Source organism: Anopheles marshallii, chromosome 2 (assembly GCF_943734725.1).
Source record: "Anopheles marshallii chromosome 2, idAnoMarsDA_429_01, whole genome shotgun sequence".
Classification (NCBI taxonomy): domain Eukaryota; kingdom Metazoa; phylum Arthropoda; class Insecta; order Diptera; family Culicidae; genus Anopheles; species Anopheles marshallii.
The window spans coordinates 30,914,162-30,939,013 of record NC_071326.1 but is presented as its reverse complement, the minus strand read 5'-3'; the positions used below and the strand labels follow the sequence as shown (position 1 = coordinate 30,939,013).

General features: G+C 43.2%; 2 protein-coding genes across 2 annotated transcripts; both read right to left on the bottom strand.

Moving 5' to 3' along the window:
* Positions 1-7,744: 7,744 nt before the first annotated feature.
* Positions 7,745-9,629, bottom strand: LOC128708257 (beta-catenin-like protein 1). Its single transcript, XM_053803218.1, has 3 exons — positions 9,600-9,629; positions 8,118-9,521; positions 7,745-8,026 (listed from the first exon to the last, which is right to left on the bottom strand). The coding sequence occupies exons 1-3, from the start codon at positions 9,627-9,629 to the stop codon at positions 7,745-7,747; spliced, it is 1,716 nt and encodes a 571-aa protein (XP_053659193.1).
* Positions 9,630-18,436: 8,807 nt separating this feature from the next.
* LOC128710302 (acetylcholinesterase) lies at positions 18,437-24,033 on the bottom strand. The gene is made up of 7 exons (XM_053805352.1): positions 23,703-24,033; positions 21,566-21,706; positions 19,978-20,515; positions 19,694-19,891; positions 18,913-19,620; positions 18,646-18,818; positions 18,437-18,558 (listed from the first exon to the last, which is right to left on the bottom strand). Exons 1-7 carry the CDS (start codon positions 24,031-24,033, stop codon positions 18,437-18,439), a joined length of 2,211 nt encoding a protein of 736 aa, XP_053661327.1.
* Between the last annotated feature and the right edge of the window lie 819 nt (positions 24,034-24,852).

Sequence of the window (24,852 nt, the reverse complement as noted above, 5' to 3'; positions counted from 1 at the left end):
ACGACACGTATCACTATTAGCTGGTAAAATGCATACGATAAACTGTTTCGGCGTGTGAAAATCGGTATTACCACAAACCTGCCGATGATAGAACCTTTTTCATTCATAATGCGGAAAAGTCCCATTCTGAAAATATGTCTCAATCAAAATCCATTTTTCACTCCCTTCCCGGTAGTTTTTAGTTGTTAGTTTTTTTGTACTGTTGTATTTCTAATAAATGCAAAACGAATTAAAACGCTAATCCTATTGAATGTGATTTTGGTACAATATTAGCTTAGAGGAACGATAAATCGAACCGTTTTGTATGTAATGTGTGTGTGTATGCGCATGTGTGGCGAAAAAGGAGGATGTAAAGGGAAAACAAATAAAACAAAATCATACACATTTTAAAACGTGTAATAAAATCCGTCATAGAGTCCAAACAAAATCGCAATGAAAGTGTAAAAGACAATGAATGTGAAGGGAATGATAAACTGAAATAGCATTTCCTACAAGAGCGACACAATAAATAGGCCGACACGCAACGGTTTGGAGTGTATGAAGCAGGAACCTAAATATATCTGTAAACAATTATGCATAAGAAGAGACAAGTACATTTTAAAACGGGATCAATGGATAGGTTTAACGAGAATCACGCTTATGATCGCGCGCTTGTGATGGGTTTTTCGTAGTACTATCGTTTTCGAGTTTAGGTTGACCCTTTTGCAAACTTTATACCACTTCCTGTTGTTTAAAATAATAACCCTAACCGAACGGTAGTAACACGCAAACGAAACGAAACGAATGAAGCATGGTTTGATTCGCAACAGCAAGATACACCTTTGTACGACGGACTGTTTTTTCTGGACAATATTCGAATCCTATTACAACTTTCGACAGCACAAAAAACTTCTATCGCTAGTCTACACACTGTTGTTGTAAAAAATAAAATAAAGTAAAATAAATGCAATCTTGTGCGCTCACCTCTATCGAAACCACACACCACACACTCTGCACGCTAAATGTTGTAATATTACCGCCTGTACCAGAACTGCCGAATGCGTTAGTTGCGTATGAATGTGAGGCGCGTGTGGTTGCGCACAATAACGGGGGCCCGCTTATCAGGCGGGTTTTTGGTTGTGTCGGGTGTGAATGGGTTTGTTGCATGATCGTGAACAATATTAACACAAAAAGAAAACCACAAAAAAATGTTTAAGTAAACAAGGTAACAGCAAAGCATTATTGTGTGCCCCTCCTACATTCTGGACTGATCTTTATATATATACATATGATGAACAAACATTAAAAAGGTACATATTAATATACATTATACGGTGTAACGCAGAAGTCGTATCGATGCAATGGGCGCAAGTGAACGAATATATAAAATAGTGGCGTGCGAAACATATGCGTAAAACCATATATCGATGCATTGTTTTTGTGTTTTTTTTTCACCCCACACCCGTGCGAACAACATTCCGCAGTATTGTCCACATTAACTCTACTCCCCCCCCCCCCCCTCCTCCTCTTTGAAGCCAAATAGCGAAAGATGCATGTGAAATTTAATTACACCAAATAAAGGAACAAACCACTGTGCAGAATTTAAGGAAATTAAACAAATAAAAACAAAAGCGGCATTAAGTAGCATATGCGCCAACCATTTAAATTGGCTGCTTATAGCAGAGAAGAAACGAAAAGAGGAACAAAATACGGAGAAAAGTATAGTATGGTAACAGTTTTTGTGCGCAATCTTGCTGGTAGTGCGTCGTGTGTGTTGTGTTGTGTAGCGTGACGACTTTTAGTGGTTTCCATGTTGAGTATTGTGCGAAAACAGAGTTAAAAAAAAACAAACCAACAAACAATATTATATATAAATCAAAAACACAGAAACGAAACATAATGAAGAAAGTACATCCGCCCTGTTTAAAAGTAGTCTTCAACGGACCGCCCTTTATATTGTTGCAGCAAAGGTGTGCAATACGAGCGAAAGCGTTATCCCCGCGCGTAACCTTTCCAAACCATCGCGGGCATCGCACGATCGCTCACAGTATATCTTGTATCTTCCTTACATTTTAAAACGATGTTCAATATTTATTAGCAACGTGAAATGACCGGGCGTCAGTAAATCAATAATCATTGACGCCGAAGGACGCCGACCGAGCTGTCGCAACGAAACAGGAAATTTTGGAAGAAATAAACAAAGAAAACACCCAGAATACACACACACAACTAAGTGCACTAGGAGATGTGCCGTAGAGTAAAAGAAAAGTACATAACAGAAAGAAGAAGTGGGAAAAAAACACACACACACAGCATACAAAACAAAAATTAAAATGCATTTTCGCTGCTGCTAGATGTGATAAACTTTAATGAAGAAAAGCAAACATTATATATATATATGAAACAAACGAAGGAGGAAAACGAAACACAAAAGAAAACATGGAAAAACGAACAAAACAAACCCATTAACAAATAGGTTTAGAGTAATACCAAGATGTCCAAGAGAGAGTGTGTGTTGCTAACAAAACAATAAAACTAAATAAACCACCAATGCAAATCTCTCTTTCTGGCTATGACCCCACCCCACCATCCTCACCCCCCACTTCTCTACCAATATTTGCTATTTGCTACCGATATGTGCATGTGCACAGCTATGCTGTCTAGTTATGTTCGATAATCATACTAAACTATTTGTCGTAGCGAGCACGCACTACCTTTGCTTGAATCGTTTTGTTTTTGTTTAGTACATCCTGCCAAACCCGAATGTGACCCTCGGTTTCTCTTTCGCCCGGGGTGACTGAAACAACATGCATTCAACACGGACACACTACTAATATACACACCTACTGTACTGTATGTTATATATTATTACTGCTTCCCACGCACGTGTAACCTTCGGAAGATTTGTGGTTGCGGTATTTGGTTGTATCAAATCCATCTGAATGCGTACACTCACTCACTCACTGTTTGCGTCCGAATATTATCATACATATATGTACACACGCATATGTTTCTGTCTATTATGTGTTTTTGTATCGGGTGGTGGTAATTAGTGCGTGCGAAGAGAAAATGCCCAAACAGACCAATCGTCGTGTACGATCGAAGGCTTCATGATCACTGTCTGTTCCCCTTGTTGTCCCCCTGTTGCCCTTGTTTTCGGACAATGGAAATTCTTTTTTGAGCTGTTATCGAACACATTTTCACATTGTACTTTGCAATCGAAACTATGATGATGATCCTCCCCGTCTGCTGATTGATCGGTCCAGTGGATCAATTAACGCTGGAGTCCGTGTGGTAGACTGTTGGACAAACTCAATGTAACGGGTAGCTGTAAATAGCTTCGTGTTTTGCAATACTCTGACGCTTGGTATCTGCATTTGTCAACGGCAAGCTTAAAGTTACAGAGCAGTGCGTGATGAACATTACCAGTAGGATGAAACAAAGCCACAACAACAAAAAAAAAAAAACAAAAACAAAAGAAATTCGTATGGCAATAAACGGACATTGTTGCATATCTTGTCGTAAACAAACATGTAAACAAACCAAAATTACTAACAAGACACTACAGATAACAAACCCTCACCACCACCAGACGCCATAGAGCCTATCTTCGCCTACCAGAGATATTAATTTACCATTGATCGTACATGCCAACGGCTTCCGACAAGCGATAAAAGCGTATAAAAAGCAAAAGAGAGAAGAGAACAAAATTAGCAACCACAATATAACAAAAAAATAATGAACACATGAATACATGAACATGAATGAAAGACACGGACGGACGAATGTAACAATTTATGCCCTTACGGTGTAGTAAAAAAAAAAAACACTGTAATATATACATAAATATATATATATTTTGGGTGTGCCTTTTTATATACATTGTACAATTTTGAATGTGGCCACGTAATAATTGTATTTTAAATTTAAACCAAAATGGAAAACAAAGAAAAAGAAACATTAAAACCGAGAGAAAAAAGAGATCGAAAAAAAGAAGAAGAAAAGATAACAAAACACAAAAAAGAAACATTAATACCAAAAAAAAAAGTATGAAAACTAGCATTGTCTTTGTATTGGTTTGTTTTTGTCTTCCTTGCGTTTGAACGTTTTCTGGATTGATTGTTGGGCTTGCCGTTTATATACTGTTTTTTTGTCATCACCTGTTCTCATGTTTAATATACACGTTTTTTTTTATTGTTTAGACTTTTTCATTGTCTTTTCTTCACACCTCACACGTCTTCTCGTTCCTATTCCGTACAATACACTTGCGATTCTTATTACTTTTGGTGCTTTGTTTTGTACAAGCATTGTAGCTGTGTTTTCGTTTGTTCTTCGTTTTCTTTCATGTTTTTTTTTGTAACCATTTCAATGAAGGTAGGAAGTTCTATGGTCTATCGCTTCTTTATACGTTTCAATGGCTTTTTTTTTCTTAATTAATGCACATAAATACAAACATATCGCGCTGAGCACCGAATTAGATTTGTTTGGTACTATAGGAATTACTTTCTTTCTGCGCATAATAACTAACAGTTTATGTTGACATTTTTCGCATCTTTAACAGTTGTTTCATCTAGTGTTTGGTGTCATTTGCGTAGAGTCATATAAATCGTCATTGAAACCTTGCTCAAAATCATTAATTTTTTCATCAATTCATGAACCTTTCAGGATGTAGGATTCTGTGAGGAGCGGTGAATCTTCGGGGATTTTCAGGATCTTCGAGGAATCATAAAGCCTCAGGGAATCTTCTGAGTCTGTGGGGAGTCATGAAGCTCCAGTGGTTTCTGTATCTTTGAGGAGTATTGCATCTTTAAGGATATTTGAATCATGTGGGATTTATGGATCTTCTGGAGGAGTCTTAAAGCTTCAGGGATTTATGAATCTTTGAGGAGTCATGAGTCATCTTGGATTTCTGGTTCTTCCTGGTGTCATGAAGCTTCAGTGATTTTCGGTTCCAGGAGGAGTCATCAAACTTTAGGGATTTCTGAATTATGGCAAATTTTTCGATTTTTGAGGAGTCATGAATCTTCAAGGATTCGTGAATCTTTGACAATGGATTGTGCTTTGTGGATTCGATAATATATGAGGAGGAATTTTTGACGATTAATCCTAATCTTCGAGATCCTCAAGATATGGATCATTCCATCATTCATTCATGAATCTGATTCAATCGTTATTCGCATCTTTCTATATTAGTTCGTATCGGTGTAATATGCTAAGAATGATATGCTGTGCACCCGGTTAAACATGCTTATTGTTTCACAATTATTCCATTAGCTTGGGTTTTGGGTTATTTTTTTATCACACATTTCATACGTTTACTTTGCAAACAGTAGTTACTGAAGCTATTAGTTCTTGAGAATGTGTTGGGCGCGTTTTTGGATTGGACACCGAGGAGTTTGAAGCGTTCCGACACACGGGGCGTTGATGTGTTTTTTTTTTGTATATTCTATTGCTTCGTTTACTGCTCGGTATCATAAAATTGGATCCAGGTCCTCTAACTCCCCTCCCCCATACACACACACACACATCACCCAGCAAAGGTGGGTCGTCACAGTGCGATGGGAATCATCAACAAAGTGATTAACAAAATAAAACCCTTCATCGCGCCTTCCTAGTTGTTCCTTTTGAATGGTTCTGTCTTTATGTAATGAAGTCGTCAGTCATTTGTTTCGTAGGTACTTTTAGGCAATGGTTTCACGTTTTTTTTTCTTTTTAATAACACACACACTCACACCGTACCAGCCCCTGCCCGGGCGGTTAGCGGTGGTAGTAGTAACGCTGCCGAGAGCCACACAGTAACGCTGCGCAAAGGCTGCGCAGGACAAGCATCCAGTTTACAAGCAAGCGAGAATGAACACGTGTCGTACTGTACTATCCAACCCGTTTGTTTGTGCGTTTGTTTCATTTTGCATTGTGCTACTATTTTAATACTACCTACCCACACTGCTATATATATCTACATATATATATATACATATATACTACTTATTAACAATAGGTGTTTGGAGCGTTCTTGTTTCTTATTCGTCCTCATACAATTTACATACCTAGCCGTACTTGTTTTCGTGTAGCGCCAATGTTGTCTAGTGCCGAACGTGTCATCATCATTTTTTTGTGTGGACCGTGTTTGTCCTCCTTTATTCACACCCTTAACGCGACTAGGTAGTAATAGGAAAGGCAGTAATTACGTGGGTGGTTTTTGGTTGTTCTCTGTTTTTGTTCCCTTTAGTTTCTTTTTTGTCTCTCTTTTACTATCTTTCACTCTCTATACATATATATTGCTATGTATCTATTGATCTTGCTTGTGTATACTGGACATATGCGTTTAAAGTTTGTTTTTATTCATATCCTGCAATATACCCTAGCGCACTTGTTTATTTTATAGAACGAAAAAGTAACCCCTGTATACCAGATATTACTAGCCATCCGCGTTGCGCTTTGTGTGGATGATCGCTTTACAAAAGAGCGAACATAAACGCGTAAGATTATGGCACGTAACCGTGCGCACACGATGATGTAAACGTTGAAAGCGAACATAGTTTAATGAGATTATGCTGCTGCTGTAAATCGCCTAAATACCTTACCGTGTCACTAGCACCCGGTGTATAGCTTTCGGGTTCGTTTGCCCAGTTGGTAGTACCGGGAGGTGCTACAGGTTACAGGGAATGAAAGGAAGCAAGCCAACAGTGCTCCCAACAAAACACACCTGTGGTTGTATGATGAGGAATGTATTGTAGAGAAAAGCAAACAAACAACAACTCTTTAAAATAGCTCCCAATGCCTATGTGATAATGTTTTGTGCAGTAGAACACAATGGCTGAACTTCTGGAGCGATAAAACAGCAACCAACAATTCAGAGCTATGATTGTATATTAGTAAACCGAGCATAGTAGCACAGCAGAATTCGAACAACCGGACGTATCCGACGACGGTACGGACGTGGACGGATGCGGTATTTTAATTATTTCTTCCATACCACCCCATCGCCAATACTGGGTGGCGATGAATCAGATTAGACCGAAAACAACGCATTGGTGAAGCGTTTTGTTTCGTTTGTTCGAAGCGATATCTTACGTATAGCAAAGACAGAACTAGGAAAAGGAACAATCGAAGGTGAAGTTTGGTAAAGTAAGCGTAAGAAAGCGAAACAAGTACACCATTTATTCGTTCACTTCCACCTGGCAACGCTAACCGGTATTGAATTCAATAAAGATGCGTATAATTGTGAATGAGGGATTTGGTTTTCTTAGTACTTTTTGTTTCATTTTTAATCCTTCCTGCCTTCAAGTCAAATGTCTCCGAACTGTCGTATGCAGATATTACATGTTTGGACCACGTTCATTCTCCGGCCTGTGGCTACACAACACAACCGGTAGGCAAATTTTACGGCTTGGACGTTGTGCGGTATAACCTGCATGTATTGATTTCGTCTTCGTTGATCTTCACCACTTTCTGCTATACCCTCTGGTAGGCCGCTGTTACGCAGGATTGCCGTAAATCAATGATGTATATGGCATCAGCGTATGTCAGAATCTGGATTGGCTTATAAAAGTTGGTGTCCGAAGTTTCCACATCCGAGTTTCGAATGATCTTCTCAGCAGCTAGACTGAAAAATAGGCATGCTAGACCATCCCCATGGTGATTTTCGGTTTCGGGATCCTCTCTTATGGCTTCCAACTATTCTACGTACAGATGGCAGCACCGTAATATTCCGACCGACTTTATTGAAGACATCTAAATGGACTGCTCACCATACAATATCGCCCTAGAAACGATCGATGAGCTGCAGTATGTGGGCCTGCTCTTGTTCGCGCCAATCGCTATCGCTAGCATCGCCCAAATTACCAGCATACTCGCGCATAATGTTGCGTATCATTTTCATCGAACCGTTGTGCAGATTCAGTATCTTTAGGACGCGCTGCTTCACGACATCCATGCAGCTGATTTCGAGTATCACGTAATCGACCAGCTGCAGTGTAAAGAGACCGCCTGACAGACGCTTCACGTACACCACATCATCGTTCTGCTCGTCGTCTTCGTCGATTTGCTAAAACGATGCACACAAAAACGCGTCCCAAAACAGATTAGTTACATTCAGAATGCTCGGGAGAGCAAAATAAAACAACGATGGAACTAACCATTTCCTGATCAATTTCCCGGTCCATCGTTTCCACCTTTTCCAGATACTTCCTATGCAGTTCCATCAAACGTTCCACCTTTTCGAACTCATTCTCGGTAAATTTGGACAGCAGCCGCTGTCGCTGGGATCCTTTGCAGTTGCGCAGCATGCTGGCAATAATCGACACGATATGCTCCTCGTGCTCGTCCGTGCTGAGCAGTCGCTTCTTGCTGCGTTTCGGTGTTTTCATGAACAGTGGAAAGATTGTACGCAGGCCAAGAATGTCGACGAACTTGTTGCAGTTGTCACGCCCGTCCGGTCCGGCCATTGCGTGGTCCAGCACCTTCAGTGAACCATTGCGTGACAGTTTCTTTTCACGTAGCATCAAATTCATCAGCTGTAGCCCTTCGCCTTTCAGGAACTTTTCACGGTTCTCCTTCGCCATCAGCGCTGAGCACAGGCTGTTGAACAGATTCTCCATGAACTCTTGTTCCTCGGCCGAGCTCGGATCGTGCCGCTTGTAGGCGGCTAGCTGCTGTAGCAGCACATCGATACCGTCTATATTGCCCAGCGTGATACGATTTTCGTTCGTGTCCTGTAGCAATATCGAAAGAATTTCGCTGCAGTAAAGTTTGTTCGCGTCGAACGGGATTTTCGCTCGCAAACGTTTCATAATCCACTGCAGCAAACCCTGATCGGTCACCTCCTTGGCGATGTCGGCCCTCACTTCGATGAGATTTTCAAAGATAGCCAGCGTATTGTGGACACCGTCCGCTTCCTCTTTCACAGACTCATCCAAACGTTCCAGGTTTTGTACCAACAGTCCCGCGGCCTGCTGACTACGGAGCGCTTCTATCAGTGTTTCTGTACCGTCCAGGCTCTCGTGCAGAATGTCCACATCGGTAAGCTCCTGCAGTAGGTTAACAACAGCCACGCTGATGTCCGAATTTTGGTGAGACAGCAGGTCTAGCAAGCTGGCAACACCGTTCAGTTCGACTAGCAGTGGATACAGATCGGGCACCGTAGCCACCGCGTGAAGCTCCTGTACGGCGTCGTTCAGCTCGATCTCACTTTCCATAAATTTTTCCGCATTGTCTGGGAATTTGATACGCATTTCTTGATTTTTCAGGACACGCTTTTCGAACAGCAGCAGCATCTTTTTGAGCCCACTCTCATCCAGCACCTCACCGTCCGGTTCTTCCGTTTCGACAAACTTTAGAATGTTTAACCGCTCTTCTTCGCTAATTTGCGGCTCCCTGGCAGGCAGAGCTGGATGCTCACGGGCACTTGCGCTCTGTTCGGACCGATGCACTTTTTTCGGCGGTTGGCTGCGGGCCGGTTCCGGTTCCGGTGAGTGTTCATCGTCGTCGTCATTATGGTGATCCCGTTCAAAATCGGACGGGCGCTTTGGAGTTTGCTCGGGCTGAAATAGATGAATCCGACGTTTGAGATAGTATTTAAGCACTGGGCTATGCGCCATTCATTGGACACTATGGCTGACCTTAAATGATAACAACTCTCCTACGTCCATTTTGCGTAAAAAATAGCTACGGAATGATACGGTCGTGTAAATTTGGTTGTTTTTCCGGCAAATGTTTCTGCAGCGCTAAACGGTGTAAACAAAGCTGTACGAACAAACAGTTCGACGTGCGTTTACAGCGTACGATCGAAAATATGTTGACAGTTCAGCTCTTCATGTCGGATATGGGTTATTTTGACAGCAGTACTTTTGCACGTTCATCCGACAAAATAACCCATAACCGGTTGAGAATTAAATTGCCCGTTCGCCAACACGGCAGTTGCGGTACGGTAATTTATTTTTCCCAAAGCTATTACATAATTATCATGCTTTTTAACAAATTTTATACATAAAAACTTGCAAGCTATAAAGTAACAAATCGATCGAAATGGTAAATAAAAGAACAACTAAGAATTGTTTAAAATTGTGTACTTTTTATTTCCTATACACAACATTTACATTTAACAAAGCATTATATATCTCATATATTTTCCTCATTTTGTTGCTTTTATTATCCTTATTCTTATGTGGTTTTGTTTTTCCTTTTTTTGTTTTCTCTCTTTGGGTATTTTTTTTTTCACCAGAACATCCCCCTGTCGTTGTATGCAAGGGCCATTTGTGTTGTTTGCTGTCGTTCCAATTTCTTTCCATTAGTAATATTCTTAGTAAGGATTCAATTAATGAATTAATAAATTTAAATATATGCTATAGTGACGATCATCTTTCATCTTGCTGGATCACCATTCCAGTGACCCCTGCAAGATGGCTGCATTCTGCTAAGGATAAATCTCGTGAGCGAGTTGAGTTGTTTTTTATTGTTTTTTTAGCATTACTCCAATCCTCCGGTCGGTCTCCTTTCACGCTAATGATTGGAGCTAACTTGCTACATCTGTTAATGCTGCTGCTGCTGCTGCTGCTTTTGCTGATTGCACACTTTAACGTTTTTATAATTGGCCAATTACTACTTGCTTCTAGTACTGATTATTTAAACTACCCATCGAACGTAACAGCTGCTGCCCCGCATACATCCAGGTGACTGATTTAGTTTTGCTCAATTTCTTTTGGTTGTAGGCAATACAAATGACAGAACGAAAAACCCAAATCGGTACCATTTTAATCCCCGATGGCACGTGGTGAGGCGAATGTGTTACAATTTTGCTACAAGAACCAACCTATAGTTTCACAGTCTCAACTCAACAGTAGGTAGATCAAACGGGATCGAAACTTTATTTTATCTCTGTTTTTTTTCTTTTTCCACTTTACCTATTCTGTTTACTCACTGTACTATTAAAGCGATCCTAGTTATGAAACATGTATGTTGAATTCGTTGCAGGGTTACTCGTTACTTTGACCGCTACTCGTTTTACGTTGGGAGTAAATCAAAAGGTAAAAAGACGGTAGTAGTAGTACATTTTTTGAGTATATAAATGAATGCAACACGTGTGTAGTAACTGGTAGTGGTAATTTGCCGTCTATTCCTGGTAATAGGTGCTTTACATAGTGCCGGCTCGTCGTCCCGCTTGACGAATACGGGTTGCCGGTAGTGCTGCTGCTTTTTGTCACGCATTGTGTTACTATTTGATTTGGAAAAATCGTAGCCCGTACTATTCTCTTGTGTTGCATTGTGCACATAGCCTTACGGAAGGCCAGATACCAATAGCGCAGCCATTGCTCTGTGGAATGCAATAGATAGTTAGTTGTTTTTTTGTTGGTTTGTTTGACTTTGTTTTTTTTTTTTTGTTCAGTTTTGGTTTTGTTGGTTTGTTTGCGAGTGAACATCGCCCAATCCATCCTCCCGCACTTAACTACCGCTAATAATGTACCGCTAATTGAAGCTTAAATGTTAAGGACCTAAACATTAGTCAGCTAAAACGGGAGCCCCGATACAAATATGTAGGCTGCATTGGTAAGAGATTACTGTAAGGTTAGCCCATTTGTTATCTGCGCCGTTTTTGTCTAATGAATGATTAATTACTACTGCTGCTGATCCTGGGGCATACTACTACAAAGAGTGTGATTGTTTCGTATCATAACACGAAGGAACGGTTCCTTCCCGCCGGCCGAATCCTTTGCCTTTTGTTTTTGTATTTTGTTTACTGAATATCGCTCAGCACAGTGATGGTTCGCTTATCATTATTATCATTAGGCCTACTACTTAGTTTCGAGGTTTACTCTGCATCTAACTTCAAACACAACTACGTACATAGCGATTGATCTGCTTGGGGGATTTCATTTGGAAGAATAACGTGAAAGCAATGCAAGTGTGCACCTGGGTAGCTGTACGGTGTGGAGTTGCTGTCCATATGCCTTGGAACAGAGGGGTACGAAACATAACGATGAGGATGTTATAGCATACGAGTAAATGGTGGAAATAAGCTACACTTATTGTGCAGTACATTGAAGCAGACCACAGGCAGCCACAAGTAACTGGCGTACTGGGGTTACGTCTAATCAAGATACTTCTTCTACTGCTTAACTAATGGAATGTAAGCTGTTTTTAGTAAGCGAAATTCAATCTGTATATATAGATATACTACTATTTACTAATTCAAATTTGAACAAATGGACTGAATCCATCACCCCCACACTCCTAGTGCAACGCTGCTATTTTTGATATCTTCGATTTTCCGCCTCCGATTGATAAAATCTATTGTAATCCACCTTTGGTCATAATGATCAGCAAGAGCATTTTGAACTCGTCTGGCTCGATGTGTGGCACACTGTAGCTTCCCCTTGCTTAACTTTAGCCCGTTGTAGACACGGGTGTCTTTTCAAACTGGATTTGCTTGCTCTATTCACCTTACGCACGAACTATAGCAGACGAAACAATGTACCAAATAAATGGTATGTGAAATTGTAATATTTATACTACTAACAGGCGAGCAACTGCTGTTTGCTGCTGGGGCTGCCGGTTAAGTGGATTTCGCTTCCTTGCTGATTGGCTGTTTGGGTGCTTTGCTAGTATGTTGTCACCTATATGATTGCCCGCTTCCCATTCATTCCGTACGACTGTACCATTCATAGTAGTCTTTCCTACTTTTGCGTGCATGTTCAGAGCAGTGACTCGTTGCGATTATTACTTTCCTCCATCATCAACCATCGGGCATCTTGACACATGTGCCCATCAGTGTGGGATTCATAATAAAAAATATACATTTCATAAAACGGTCATAAACTCTAAGCTTAAATGATATGTATTATGAACATTACTTTTTACCTTGCTTCTTCTTCTGCTGTTTTTCCATCCTCGATTACTTCTCAACCCACCATGTAACTTTGTCCAGTGGAACTAGCTTGACGTGGTGGATCCGTTGGTTTGGTTTTTGCTTCCTTCGGAAGAAATACATCCGCCAGATATTTTCTGTAGTTAGTAGAAGCGGTTCTAGGCGTTGAACAGGTAGATTTGATAAACGTGAAATGAAAGTAGCACTTTTTCACGGAAGAAGCGATAATTTTACGAATGGCTTCAGCACTGTATGTGCCACGTCCGAATGACGGCGACTATAGTGCAATAAGTAAACAAACGTTTGACAGCTGACGTTTGTAAACATTTGGAAGCGACCCCTTTGTTGTTGGTCCGGTTTATCGTTTGCGTGGGGAATCAAATTGCTTGTAATCGCATTGAAAGTGGTGTAATGCAAGTGATAGAAGTGCATAGAAGGTAAAGGAAACATACCAATGTTGCGAGAACCGAACATTACATGCGTTATGTTGCTAGAATGTGGTAGCACTGACTACCCAGTAGAACCGATAGTGCAACAGGAAGCAAACAAACTTTCAGTCGTCTGGTGTGGGTAAGTTTTGCGGTGAACGTTTTTGTTGTTGTTGATATATTAACTAAACGAATATTTATCTGATTTCTGATGTTTTAGGTGAGTCTCAACTCCACTCAACTCCTAACGTGTCGTTACCGTACGTACGTAGTGTAAGAGCATGTAAATAGCCAATGATCAAGCCACAATGAAGGTATAATTGTATCGGAAGCCATGTAGATTATGCACAGCACATTTCACGTTTACCTTTACATGCGTTCAGTTGCCGGAACATAATCTACCATTATTCGAACCCCAATCGATCTCACTTATACTGTCTAAACCCACTGGCAATGAAGGAATTTGTGGATGTCCTTTCGTTCTGAAGTATCGTTTTTTGTTTGTTTAGTTTCGTTTTCTAATACTTTGACCCACGGTGCTAGCGTATTTATGCATCGCTTTGTGTACGTGGCTGTAAATGTATGATGAGTGCGTTTCCACACCGGTTTGCATTGCAGTGTGCTGCATGATCATGCAGCATGTGTGCACTATTTGCCCATTTAATGTACTTTTCTAGTGTTTTTTTTTTTAATTTTTATAATACTTTTTGTTTTCTCATTTGAAAATTGGTCCATTTTCAACGTGAATCATTGGCCAGGGAGGATGTACCCATCGTGCATCGGAAACGAGTGTTTGTGGCAACTCATTAGCAGTCGGAAATGAATCTCATTTGGTGAATGAGCACTTAACTGATTGATTGACACTTACACTACTTAACCAATTCAAACAATACGCTTTAATCGTTAAACTAGCGGGCTTGAATGTGCAGTACCTTAGATTTGACACAAAATACTTTATAAAGTAGGGTTTTAAGACAGTAACTAAACACGTGCCTGGGGGGTGGGAGCTTTTTTTCGCACACAAACACACCAATTGGGATGGTGTAAAATCAAGCGGCTAAGCCCTGACGACAGGGGGGAGGGGGCGGGCCTTGTTCACTTGGGTTGGGACTACGGTTATGTACGCGAGAAAGGACACGATACCTACGCGATGCATCGACATACGACTTGAACTAGAGAGATGATCACGATCACGATGAGCGTTGAGTGCGCAAGGAATGGTCACCATCTACCGGTGACTGCCACTGTTTTACTGTACTCTATGGCACCACCCTATTCTGTGCACCAGGGTAAATAAGTGCGTGTGGGTGTGGGCGTGTGTGTGTATTAGTGTACATGTGCGCGATGCGTACGTGCGAGATGGTGTTTACTGGGCTTAAACACCTTTCTTACTTGTCGACAATTGTTTGTATGTCTAGTTGTGTTGAAGGGAACCGTTTCTAACAGTTACTTTCAAGGAAATCATCACAATAATGCGCGTTAAGAGCGTTTGTTTCGTGTGTGTTATTTGTTGGTTGTTGTTTTTGTTTGTTTCTGTTACTTTTCTATAATAATTGTTGCTTGTGGCTGTTAGCTGTTTTGTTGCTACTGGGTTTGCTTGCGCGATCTTTCCCTCCACCCCACTTTAACGACAATTTTCCCAACCATAATAGCATGCTTACATATTTATATGTATGTATATACTACTATATGGATGTATATATTCATATATAAGACTACATAATTGAACAGCGATGACGATGCCGTTTGTTATTGTTTTTCACATCAAGTGGCGTGCTATACACACAGGCCTTGTAATAGCAAACACACAGTGGGAATGCGAACCGCTAGCAGTGGCTGGCTGTGGGCACATTTGACACCAACGCCAAAGCCCTGCTGTTTTCCCGCGCCTGTCCAAACATTCCTTCCATCGTGTCCCACCGCGACAATAGAATGTGGTGCAATATATTAGCAACACAAAATGAAAGATCGTACATCTAAATTGTCCCATCGCGCGCGAAAAGTAAAAAAGCATTGCCACAATTTAAATAGTTTGATTAGCTTGACACAGTCGACAGTCGATTGTAGTGGTTTGCTGCCTATTCTCTCTCTCTCTCACACACACACACGCTCTCCCTTGCTCTTCCTCTCGCCCTCTCTCTCGCTATCTCGCTGCAGGTGTCCAAAATTATTTTCTCACTAGCTCCACTTGCAGCTTACTAACACCATCGCGGGTTTCCCGCTTGTGCGGCTGTCGATGTCGCGATTTTGCACTTTGCACGTGGTGTTACATTGGTGATTGATTATCGTGTTTTGGTTTAGATTTTGTTTTTGCCTTGCTTAAATTTCCCTTTTTTTTGGCCCATCGGCTGCAGTTGGCTTTATGGAGTTAATTAACGCAAACGAATACAGGGTTTTTAGGGTGACAGGACAATGCAAGCGCCTATCACCACAAGGGCCGCACATGATACTTCAAAGGCCTTACTAGACATGTGCTTGCATTGAAGTATGCCTGCTGCGTTTGTGGTGTTTAGTAAGGCCGTTGAAATGTCATGTGCTACGCTTGTGGTGATAGGCGTTTGCATTGTCCTGTCACCCGAAAAACCCTGTAACGCACCGGCATTGGCTGAGTGCTGAAAATCCCTCCAGAGTAGAGCGAGCAGTAGGTGTAAAATGAGGTTTCTCTTTTATTTTGTGTTGCGCACTCGCAGCTGCGTATGCTATATATTGCGGCCTTAGTTAGCTGTGATCGTTCGCTTGCTTAGTTTATTTTTGTGTGCATTTGTCTCATTTTTGGTTTGTGTTTTTTGGAATACGAGTTGGAAAATACGGCTCAGCTTTGTACGACTTTTTTAAACTTAACCTCACCTGGAACGATTATAGCTGTGCCCCTTTTCGCTGCCTTCGTTTGGGCTTTGGTTTGACTGTCCATCGTGGCATCTACCCTTTTGCACACCCGTGCGTGCGCTCTGTTCGGCCCATGTTTGCGCCTCCCACCTGTGCGCAACCTTAAAACTATTCGATTTTTATCATTAGATTGCAACAGCATTACAAGATATGATATGTTTTCGGTTTTTTCTTCTTTAATTTAATTTTTTTATTTTCCTTAACTCATGCTCGCCGTACTTCAGCTTCTTTTTGTTTTGTTTGGATTTCTTGCATTGTTTACTGCATCGCTAGGTTTTGGTATCTAAATAACTTTTTTTTTTGTAATTTATCTTTATATCTCTACTTTCCCCCTTTAAAGTGTAGCTTTCTGCTTTTTTCTAGTTATTTTTCCATTCTTCTCTCTCTTTCTTTCACTTTGCAGAATTATCAGCTCATGGTGTAGCATTCCCACGGTTGTTCTGATGCTTTCCTGCCCTTTTTTTTTTATTTGTAGATACAACTGCAATAGATTCCTTGGTAGCTGGCGGGCAAGGAATGGGTTTAGCTTCACTCTCCTCGAGCTACCCAATGTCTGGCTAGAAGGGAAACGCTAAACTATTTGGTTTGTTTTGTTACCAGACATCCGAACGGTCTTATCCGGCGCATATTGTTACAAATTAAATCGTTCGCGTACAGTTTTTTTTGTTGTCCCCCGAATGTGAAGATAGACGAATGGTACTGACGCGGCGAAGTTTACGTTTCGTGCCGTACCGTGTTAGTAATCTAATTTGTTCTTCTTCATTTGGAAAATGTGTTTTGTTGCTGTCGTTCTTGTTCACCAGTTTACTGTGCTTTGCGCATCGCTAGTACTAAAAGGTTGCTATAGGTTCATCAGTTACATCTAATTGATTGTTGATAGTATTTGTGGGTTTTACTTGCAGGTATTACGCCTAGGTGTATTAAGTTTTTGTGTGGTTTTGATTTTTGTCTTTAAACATCTTCTTCTTTTGTTTCTCGCCTTTTTTGTTGTCGTTTTATTCGCATTCCTTCGCAGCAGGCTCGAGATAATCCAAGGCTTTGTAAATTGGGTTGTTTTCGGAAAAATAATGTTTCGCTTTATTTTAAAGTGTATGCTTGGTTTAGAATGTTTTGTTGTTGTTGTTGTTGTTGTTGCAAGTAATTCATTTCGTTTCGTGCCACTGCCTCTAGCGAACATAAACCCTTTTCCGTTCATCGTGGCGAAATTTACTAACATTTAATAGTACTTTTTTTTGAAGGGGCGCGCGAAGGAGCATTTGTGGTTGGTTGGTCTAGGGTAAAGAAGTGCGTGAAAGAATGTGAAGTATGGATGGTCACAGGGTGAAGCTGTTGACCTCAGCCGCATCGCCAGATGCAGAAATCGTCCTCCGATCGATCGCTTCTCCGTACGGTGAAAAATTCGCCTTTCGCCTCTCGTGCAAAGGGGGAGGGGGGGAGGAGGTTGTTGCATCCTTTCGTTGGCCCACTTCGCCCACCTGCTAAAACGCCCGTTTCCGAACCTGATACCGAGTTACTAAGCCTTTACCGGAACCAATTCATACTCGTGTAGTGTAAGCAACGGACAAAAGGAATGTGTAGAGAATATGAGGAAATAGTATTTGTTTGCTTATATATGTGTATATATGTAGCTTTATATATTAAGGGTTTAACATTGTTTTGCTTAATGTTCCGGTGTTGTAGTTCATGGTGTTTAGTGTGCCGCCGTGTGCCAATCCTGGCCCATGGTCATGTAGATCCTGCTACAAACGGCGTCATGCTGTGTGCGTGTGCATCGTGTGTAGAAGATAGAAAGAAGTATTGCTGTGGTTGGCATGTGTGTGTGTGTGTGTGTGTAATGGCTTTTTTCCTGCACGCAAAGGTTTGCCCGCACAATTCTATACGGTGCTCCGGTGGAGGTGATCCACCGACATACCGGGTTAGTTCATTTGTTGTTTGCCTCAATAAGTTGCATTAATTGCCATAAGAAAGTTGTGATTTAGTTCGGTTCGCTTTGCTACTCTGGTTTTACCTTCTTGGTTGTCTCTGTTTGTCGTTTTGCTACTTTCGGTAGTTGTTCCGATCAATGGTTCGCTTCACTATTTTAGCCTCGGTTTGTCCCCCACATACGCTTTCTTTCATTTCTTTCTCACTTCCTCTTCTTGTTCTTCCGCTTCTTCGTTTATGTATTCCTACGTTATCTTCGCTTCTGCGCTACAGGGCAAACTGTGTTGGGAAAAAAATTTGTTCCTCACTATCTTAAAGCTTAAACGAACTCTAGGCCATGGAGAGGGGGGAGTAGTAATTATTGTATGAATCTGACCGTGACTGTAAGCAGTGACACTAGCAGCACAATCAGCTCAGGTCGGTAAAAAAATGCGCTGCTTTCGCACGGTGCACTCGGCAGTGGTTCCCCTCCAATGTTAGCTGCGAAAAAGGAAGCACGAAGGTGTCGGTTTAGAATCGTTTATTGTTGCGACCCAGTTACATCTTACGTGACGCGGAGATACTAACAGGTAGCTGCAACGAGCTGGGGAAGATATTTCTTCCAGAAGGCACACTGCCTCAACCGGGGACCCCGACCGACGAACGACGTGTTGAGGCCGAGCTCCAGATAGTGCCGTCCGTGGGCCGTATGTTTGGGCCATTCGGGAAATTCGCTACTGGCGGTGTTGGGATTGGGATTGCTGTAAGGAAACGAAAGGGTGGTATCGTTAGCGCAGCACTGTACGCCCCTCCACCGCGGCCCGTATCGTGCACGTGCGCGGCCACCGGACTTACCCCGTCTTGGCAAAGTTGGACCAGTATCGCATGATCTTTCGGCTAAAGTCTTTCTCGTCCTCGGTGTAGCCGAGGCTGGGATTGAGCGGTTCCCCGAACACGTAGTTGATCTCATCGCCGTGCATAACGCCCGTCCAGCGTGGCCACGGGTTGCCTTTGCTTCGGTGCGTGTACAGGTACATGTATACGTTGTTGCCCTCCTCGGCGTACCGCTGGGCGAACTCGTTCACGTTGCAGGTGAAATGGTAGTCGCCCACCATCTTGTCCAGCGCGTCCCGGTTGCTGTTCGGGTTGTCCGGTTCGGTCCAGTCGGTGTACTCGAACACGATCGCCTGCCGGGCGGCACCGTTAACGTACGGGTTCAGTTCCCGCACCGCCTGGAGGAATTCTTCCCGCGACACGGTTACGCCTTCCTCCTTGCGCAGCAGCTCCGTCAGGTAGTAGATGATGAAGTAGTACCCCTCCTCCGTGTTGCTGCCGGTGAGAATTTCCGTCTTTTTGAACCGTCCGCTGGCCAGCGACCGTTGGGGCGTTTCGTCCAGGAACGCACCGTCGACGACCGGCACGAACGGGAACTCGCATATACCGAGCGTGCCCCACTCGTTGTTCACCAGCACGTGCGGATCCTTACCACGCAGACATTCGACCGCATCGCTCAGCTTGCTCGGTTCGTGCGGACATCCGACCGCCTCCGCTAGTCGCAGCGCCCTGTTGGAAGCACAAAGATGAAGCTAGGTAATGTTTGGGCGCGAACGTAAGATCACATGCACAGTGGACGCACCTGAGCGTCGCTTCCTCGCGCGATACGAGTGCCCACGGTGCCGTCGGTGAGCCGCTCTGCAGGATGGCGCGCTGGAAGAGATCGCGCGAAAGCGCGGACAGCAGATGTAGCGAGACGGATACTGCACCGGCACTCTCCCCGAACAGTGTCACTCGCGATGGGTCACCACCGAACCTGTGGATGTTATCTCGCACCCAGCTGTTTTGTTTTGTTTTGGTGCGAAAAAAAAGGCAGATTATTGGGCAGAGTGTCACTCATGTTTTAAGCGCGTCGAAAAACCCTACCGTAGCGCAAGGTTCTGATCGAACAGTCCCGCATTGCCGGGCGCTTCCGGCGTGCCGAGAAACAGGAAACCCAAACTTGCCACACGGTACTGCAGCGATACGACGATCACGTTCTCCTCCGATGCGAGCGCCCGGTGATCGTACACGTCGAGCGTGGCCGTGCCGGAGTAGAACCCACCGCCAAAGATCCACAGCATAACGGCCGCATTCTTCGGGCGGGGTCGCGGTGCCACCACGTTGATGTACAGGCAGTCCTCCGACAGCGGCGTGTTCGGGTTCCACATCGTCGCACCCGGGAAGTCACCGAACACGGTGTCCACGATCTGCACGCAGCTGTTCGGCGGTGTGGTCGCGTTCAGCACGCCGGTCCACTTCTCCGCCGGTCGGGGATGGCGGAAACGTAGCGGCCCGACCGGTGGCTGTGCGTAGGGAATGCCGAGCCACACATCTACCTTTTTGCCGCTGGGTGCCTCCACCGTGATGCCCCGAATGCGACCCTTGTCGGTGTTAACTACCAGCGGATCGTTGTCGTTAGCGTCTGGAGAATGATAGAGAGACAGAGAGAGGGAGATAGTTGTTGGGGCAAATTTAAAGTTTATGAGGATGAGTACACGAATGCATTTAAAAATGAACCGAACCGTTTAATGATTTTTTTTCAACATTTCGAGTTTTTTCCTTAGAAATTCTTTTTCGTTTCTCAAATTAGAAGAATTTGCTCTGTCAATCCGAGATGTGTTGAGATGTAGCCAATTTAATATGTATTCACTACATAATAACAACGATGCCTTAGGTGTCCGTCATTCATTCCGTAAAGGTATTTCGCCTAGCTAATCATGATATTATTGAACAAAATATTCTGGTTGAGGTTTGTCTAAAAGAGGCCCGTCACATCTGAGTACCATTCGGAGCGTTGACTGATAAAACATTATCCTTTATCAGCGTTCTTCCTATTAGACTTCTTGGACTCTCGACTTTTTGGAATCGTATAGGCGAAACGAAACTGAGTAAGCTCTCCAGTCTTCGTCTAATCCTTAACCAGTCAGAAAGCAATTTTCTTCATAACCTACAGCTGCTCTTTCTGGAGATTCTCAGCTGGACAGATGCAACTAGTCTCCGCTGACACATTTAAAGTCATAATAAAGTCTATTTTGTCGAGGTACTACTTCATCAGCTGGCCGAATTGCAATAATCTCTAGGGGAAACGTAAAGAACACTGTGCCCTCGATCCATAACTTTAGATTCTGCTGCACGTTACGGTAATGTCTGATGTCTAGCCGTCTTCTCCCAGAAGAGACTATCTGATATGGAAACTTTTTCAGATATGGTCACTCTGGCTATTCTTGCAAAAACTTCTTTGAGCACGGAGTGACAATTGCCTTGCGGACAAGTTTGAATGCAGTTGTCAGGCTGTGTACAGTGATTGTTATAAATTAACTGATACCGTTGTCAAATTTGATCTATACATAATAATATCATCACAAAGGACAAATCCTATGCTTGATGCACCATCAGGAGGGAACTCGTATGGAAAATCCCTCGAAGCGGTTCATTCTTTTTAATGCACACGCAACCTGTGCGGTGTACTTACCCGAGTTCGATTCACGCCTCGTCAGACCGCGCCGCCGCGGTGTTGCGCCACTGTGGACATGCTCGCGCTCGAGCGTGCCCAACTCGGGATCTATAATTCGTACGGACTCACCGTGACCTATATATGGTGTAAAAAATGCATCTGAAAAATTGGAACCACAAAACAACACACAAACATGTCAAAAGAAAACCAACAAACAACAACAACGAAGGAAATTCAATCTATCGCAACAATGCGCATTCATTATTGGCGGGGCGAGTGGTGGTGGCGGCGCGGGCGGCAGCGGCGAAGGAGAAGGCACAACACAATGGTCATGGTGGTAGTGGTGATGGTTTTAATGGCGTCGACGTTGTCGGAAGCGATGGGGGGGGAGATAGGTTTGATGGGTAGTATTAGATGGACGAATATAAACACGTCCTTTCAACCGATTGCCGCTATCTGTCAGCTGTCAAATTTGACAGATGTGCTTTAGCATGTTAGTGGAATTGTGAGTGAAATCACTAATTCAAACTTCCATTACTGTTTTAATTTGCCGTAATGTCACTGCAAATGTAAATTTTTAGTTAAACGGATGAATAGATATGATTTTTCCCATGAACAACAGAAAAATGCTGTCCTCAGGTGAAGTCTAAGCCTGTTTTGGAAATTGTTCGCTGCCTATAAGACACACACCCACACGCACACACCGCACGCTCACGTTCTGGTTGTGGATGAAGAACATCCGTAGCGGAAGTAGTAGTAACGAATCAAACATGACGAAGGATAAAAGAACGAAGAAGAATAAGAAAGAGACGTGAAAAATCGCTCCGAACTTGAGCTTGGCTTGGCATTTGCTGTATATATAGGTATAGGTATATTATTTAAAAGAACAAAGAAAAGTGCCTAACGCTTTCAGTTAATTGCACATTCAAAGCTGCCGTGGTATGGGTGCTATTGCTGGTGCGCATTAGGTGCTGTTCGAGGTGTGGTACTCGCCGCTACATATGGTGGTGCAGGTGCTCAAAGTGTGCTAATCGTGTTGTGCTAGTTGCATATGGGTGCATAAGGTGCGTAAAGAGAAAGGATATCTTACCATGTCGGAGCAGGGTCATCGATGAAAAGGTTAGTGAGTTAATAGGACTTGCTTCGGACAGTGAATGAGTGGGGTTGTTTAATGGTTCGAAGGCAGTTTGTTTGTATGGCATTTAAAGGTTTAAAGAGGCATTGATTTTGATGTTGTTTTCAGGACCGTTTTTAGCATTAACTTTACCGAGCAAATTTTGCAGCTTAATTCTAGTCTCTTCGCGATCGTATTTAGTTTTTTTTAATCTCAATTTTGAAAACAATTCATTATCACGTTGCTTTATGTGTACAGATCAACTCTATATGGTGGGATTCTTTTATATCACGATTTGGTAGACAAGGAACGCCCGCCTGCGATTGTCGTTAACAATATTTTGATTTCCTGTTGTTCATGCAAACTTAACAGTAACAAGCGTGGAGAACTGAAGATAAGTTGGTTATTTGCCCCTGCAAACACACATTCGCCTGAACAATGCATGCTTTTGCAATGTGAAATAGCTTCATATTGCAAATTGCATACTGCACGTTCAGTCTGGGGGTTAGAATGCTGAAAATGGGTTGCAAACAGAAGCAAAAGTAAAGCTCATCTACGTACTCAATGCTACTACTACATACAATGTTAAAGTACAATTACTTAGGGGAATGTAAATAAATAAGACGGAGAAATCACATCTCAGTACGGTTAAGTAAAAAAAAAAAAACAGTGACGAAGTAAAGGGTGCCATTAAATCACAGATAGAAAGAGCGGAATCAAACGGACAGATATAGTAAGCAAGTGGTGTGAAAAGTATTTGAAGACTGAAGGGTGTTTGTACAGTTTCTTATTCTCTGCGCTTGATTATGTTTTGTTTTCTTTGGGATTTGCCCCCCCACCCCCCCGGAACTTTATAGGCGGCAGAAGAGAATAAGAAAGCGCACAGTGAGAAGGCCGGATACGGTCAATCGGACCCATCGTTTCCTCGGCCGGGGGCGTTTGCCCCCGCGAGGCGAACGGATAATGGCACGCGTGACTGTGCCGTCTATGTGTGGTGTTCGTGTACGTGATGGTCCTCATTGCGGACGCCATCCAACCGACCTGCATCTTTGCTGAGCGTAATCCGTGCCACGTCTTCCTCGCCCGACGATGACAACGACGAGGCGGAGGATGCGCCGCCGGCAGCAGGTGCGGACGATATCACACCGGACGCGAGCGATCCGGACTGGGCGGATTGGGAGGATAGGCCAGCGCCGGCAACCGACAGCTGATGCGAACCGATGGCGGCCCCATTGTTGAGTTCGTGGTGCCGGCCCTGCACGGTAGCGGAGGGCGGCAACAGCAGGAGTAGCGCCGTGATGCACACCACCCCCAGCGGTACCATCCGTCGTCCTAACCGTAGTCTACCCATCAGCAGCCCTCGGATCTCCATCGGTGTTGGTGGAGAGTGCTAAAAGCGAAAAAAGAAACGAAACGAAAGCCAAAAATGTCACAGATTAGTGGTGGTCGCTTGGTTTTGGATATACTTATTCCACGCTTCTTGATTAAACCGGGGCTTAGGAAAGGAAAGCGGGCGTGAAAACATCAAATCATGAATTTCCTAGCAGCATCCCAGACGAACTTCCCGTTCGCTTCCGGTTTGACACGGCACGGTTTTCGAATTCCAAGACTTTGACTGTACAATTCGTGTGTCTTTTTTGGTGTTTGTTCTTCTACTCCCGCCGGCGGAATTTTAATATTCATAGTCAATCGTGCGTTCCGGCGGAAATGGAATCGGTACGATTTCGTGCCGTGCGGCATCTGCCGGAATCGTGCGTCCGGTGCGATGGTGATGATAGTAATTACAGCTCGGGATTAGACGCTGATTTCGCTACAGGCCAGCCTCCAAACCTGCCACAGCACCAGGATTAAAGAACAAAGCCTCTAGCCCACAATCCTGCCCCGAGCTTAACGTTGGTCCAGACGATGGAATGTCTAACTCGCTTTCAGCGCTGCTACTACTACTACGGCAACCTCTTCCCTTTCGGTCCCGGCATTTGACAGTGTGAAGTTTGCAGCACGCTTTACGATCCGGCTGCACGGCAAGCATTTCTGCTACGTATTGTTTGCCCAGAGACTAAAAATGCTAATTCCGCACTAATCCACACCGGTTCTGTTCTGGTCGTTGCAATGATACCGGCAAGATGAGATACACCTGCTGAAGAACTGTTGGAGGAAGGTACGCTCGGTGAAAAATGTCTGCGCAATGAAG

What these genes read in the sequence shown, in the direction of transcription:
- LOC128710302 (XM_053805352.1), bottom strand. Translation starts at nt 24,033, where the DNA reads ATGGAGATCCGAGGGCTGCTGATGGGTAGACTACGGTTAGGACGACGG. An exon ending in GAGGCGTGAATCGAACTCGG is followed by an intron (nt 20,516 to 21,565) that starts GTAAGTACACCG and finishes ATCATTCTCCAG; the next exon opens with ACGCTAACGACAACGATCCG. An exon ending in CCAGCTCGTTGCAGCTACCT is followed by an intron (nt 18,559 to 18,645) that starts GTTAGTATCTCC and finishes CCTTTTTCGCAG; the next exon opens with CTAACATTGGAGGGGAACCA.
- LOC128708257 (XM_053803218.1), bottom strand. Translation starts at nt 9,629, where the DNA reads ATGGACGTAGGAGAGTTGTTATCATTTAAG. An exon ending in GAGAGTTGTTATCATTTAAG is followed by an intron (nt 9,522 to 9,599) that starts GTCAGCCATAGT and finishes CATCTATTTCAG; the next exon opens with CCCGAGCAAACTCCAAAGCG. An exon ending in GGGAAATTGATCAGGAAATG is followed by an intron (nt 8,027 to 8,117) that starts GTTAGTTCCATC and finishes GCATCGTTTTAG; the next exon opens with CAAATCGACGAAGACGACGA.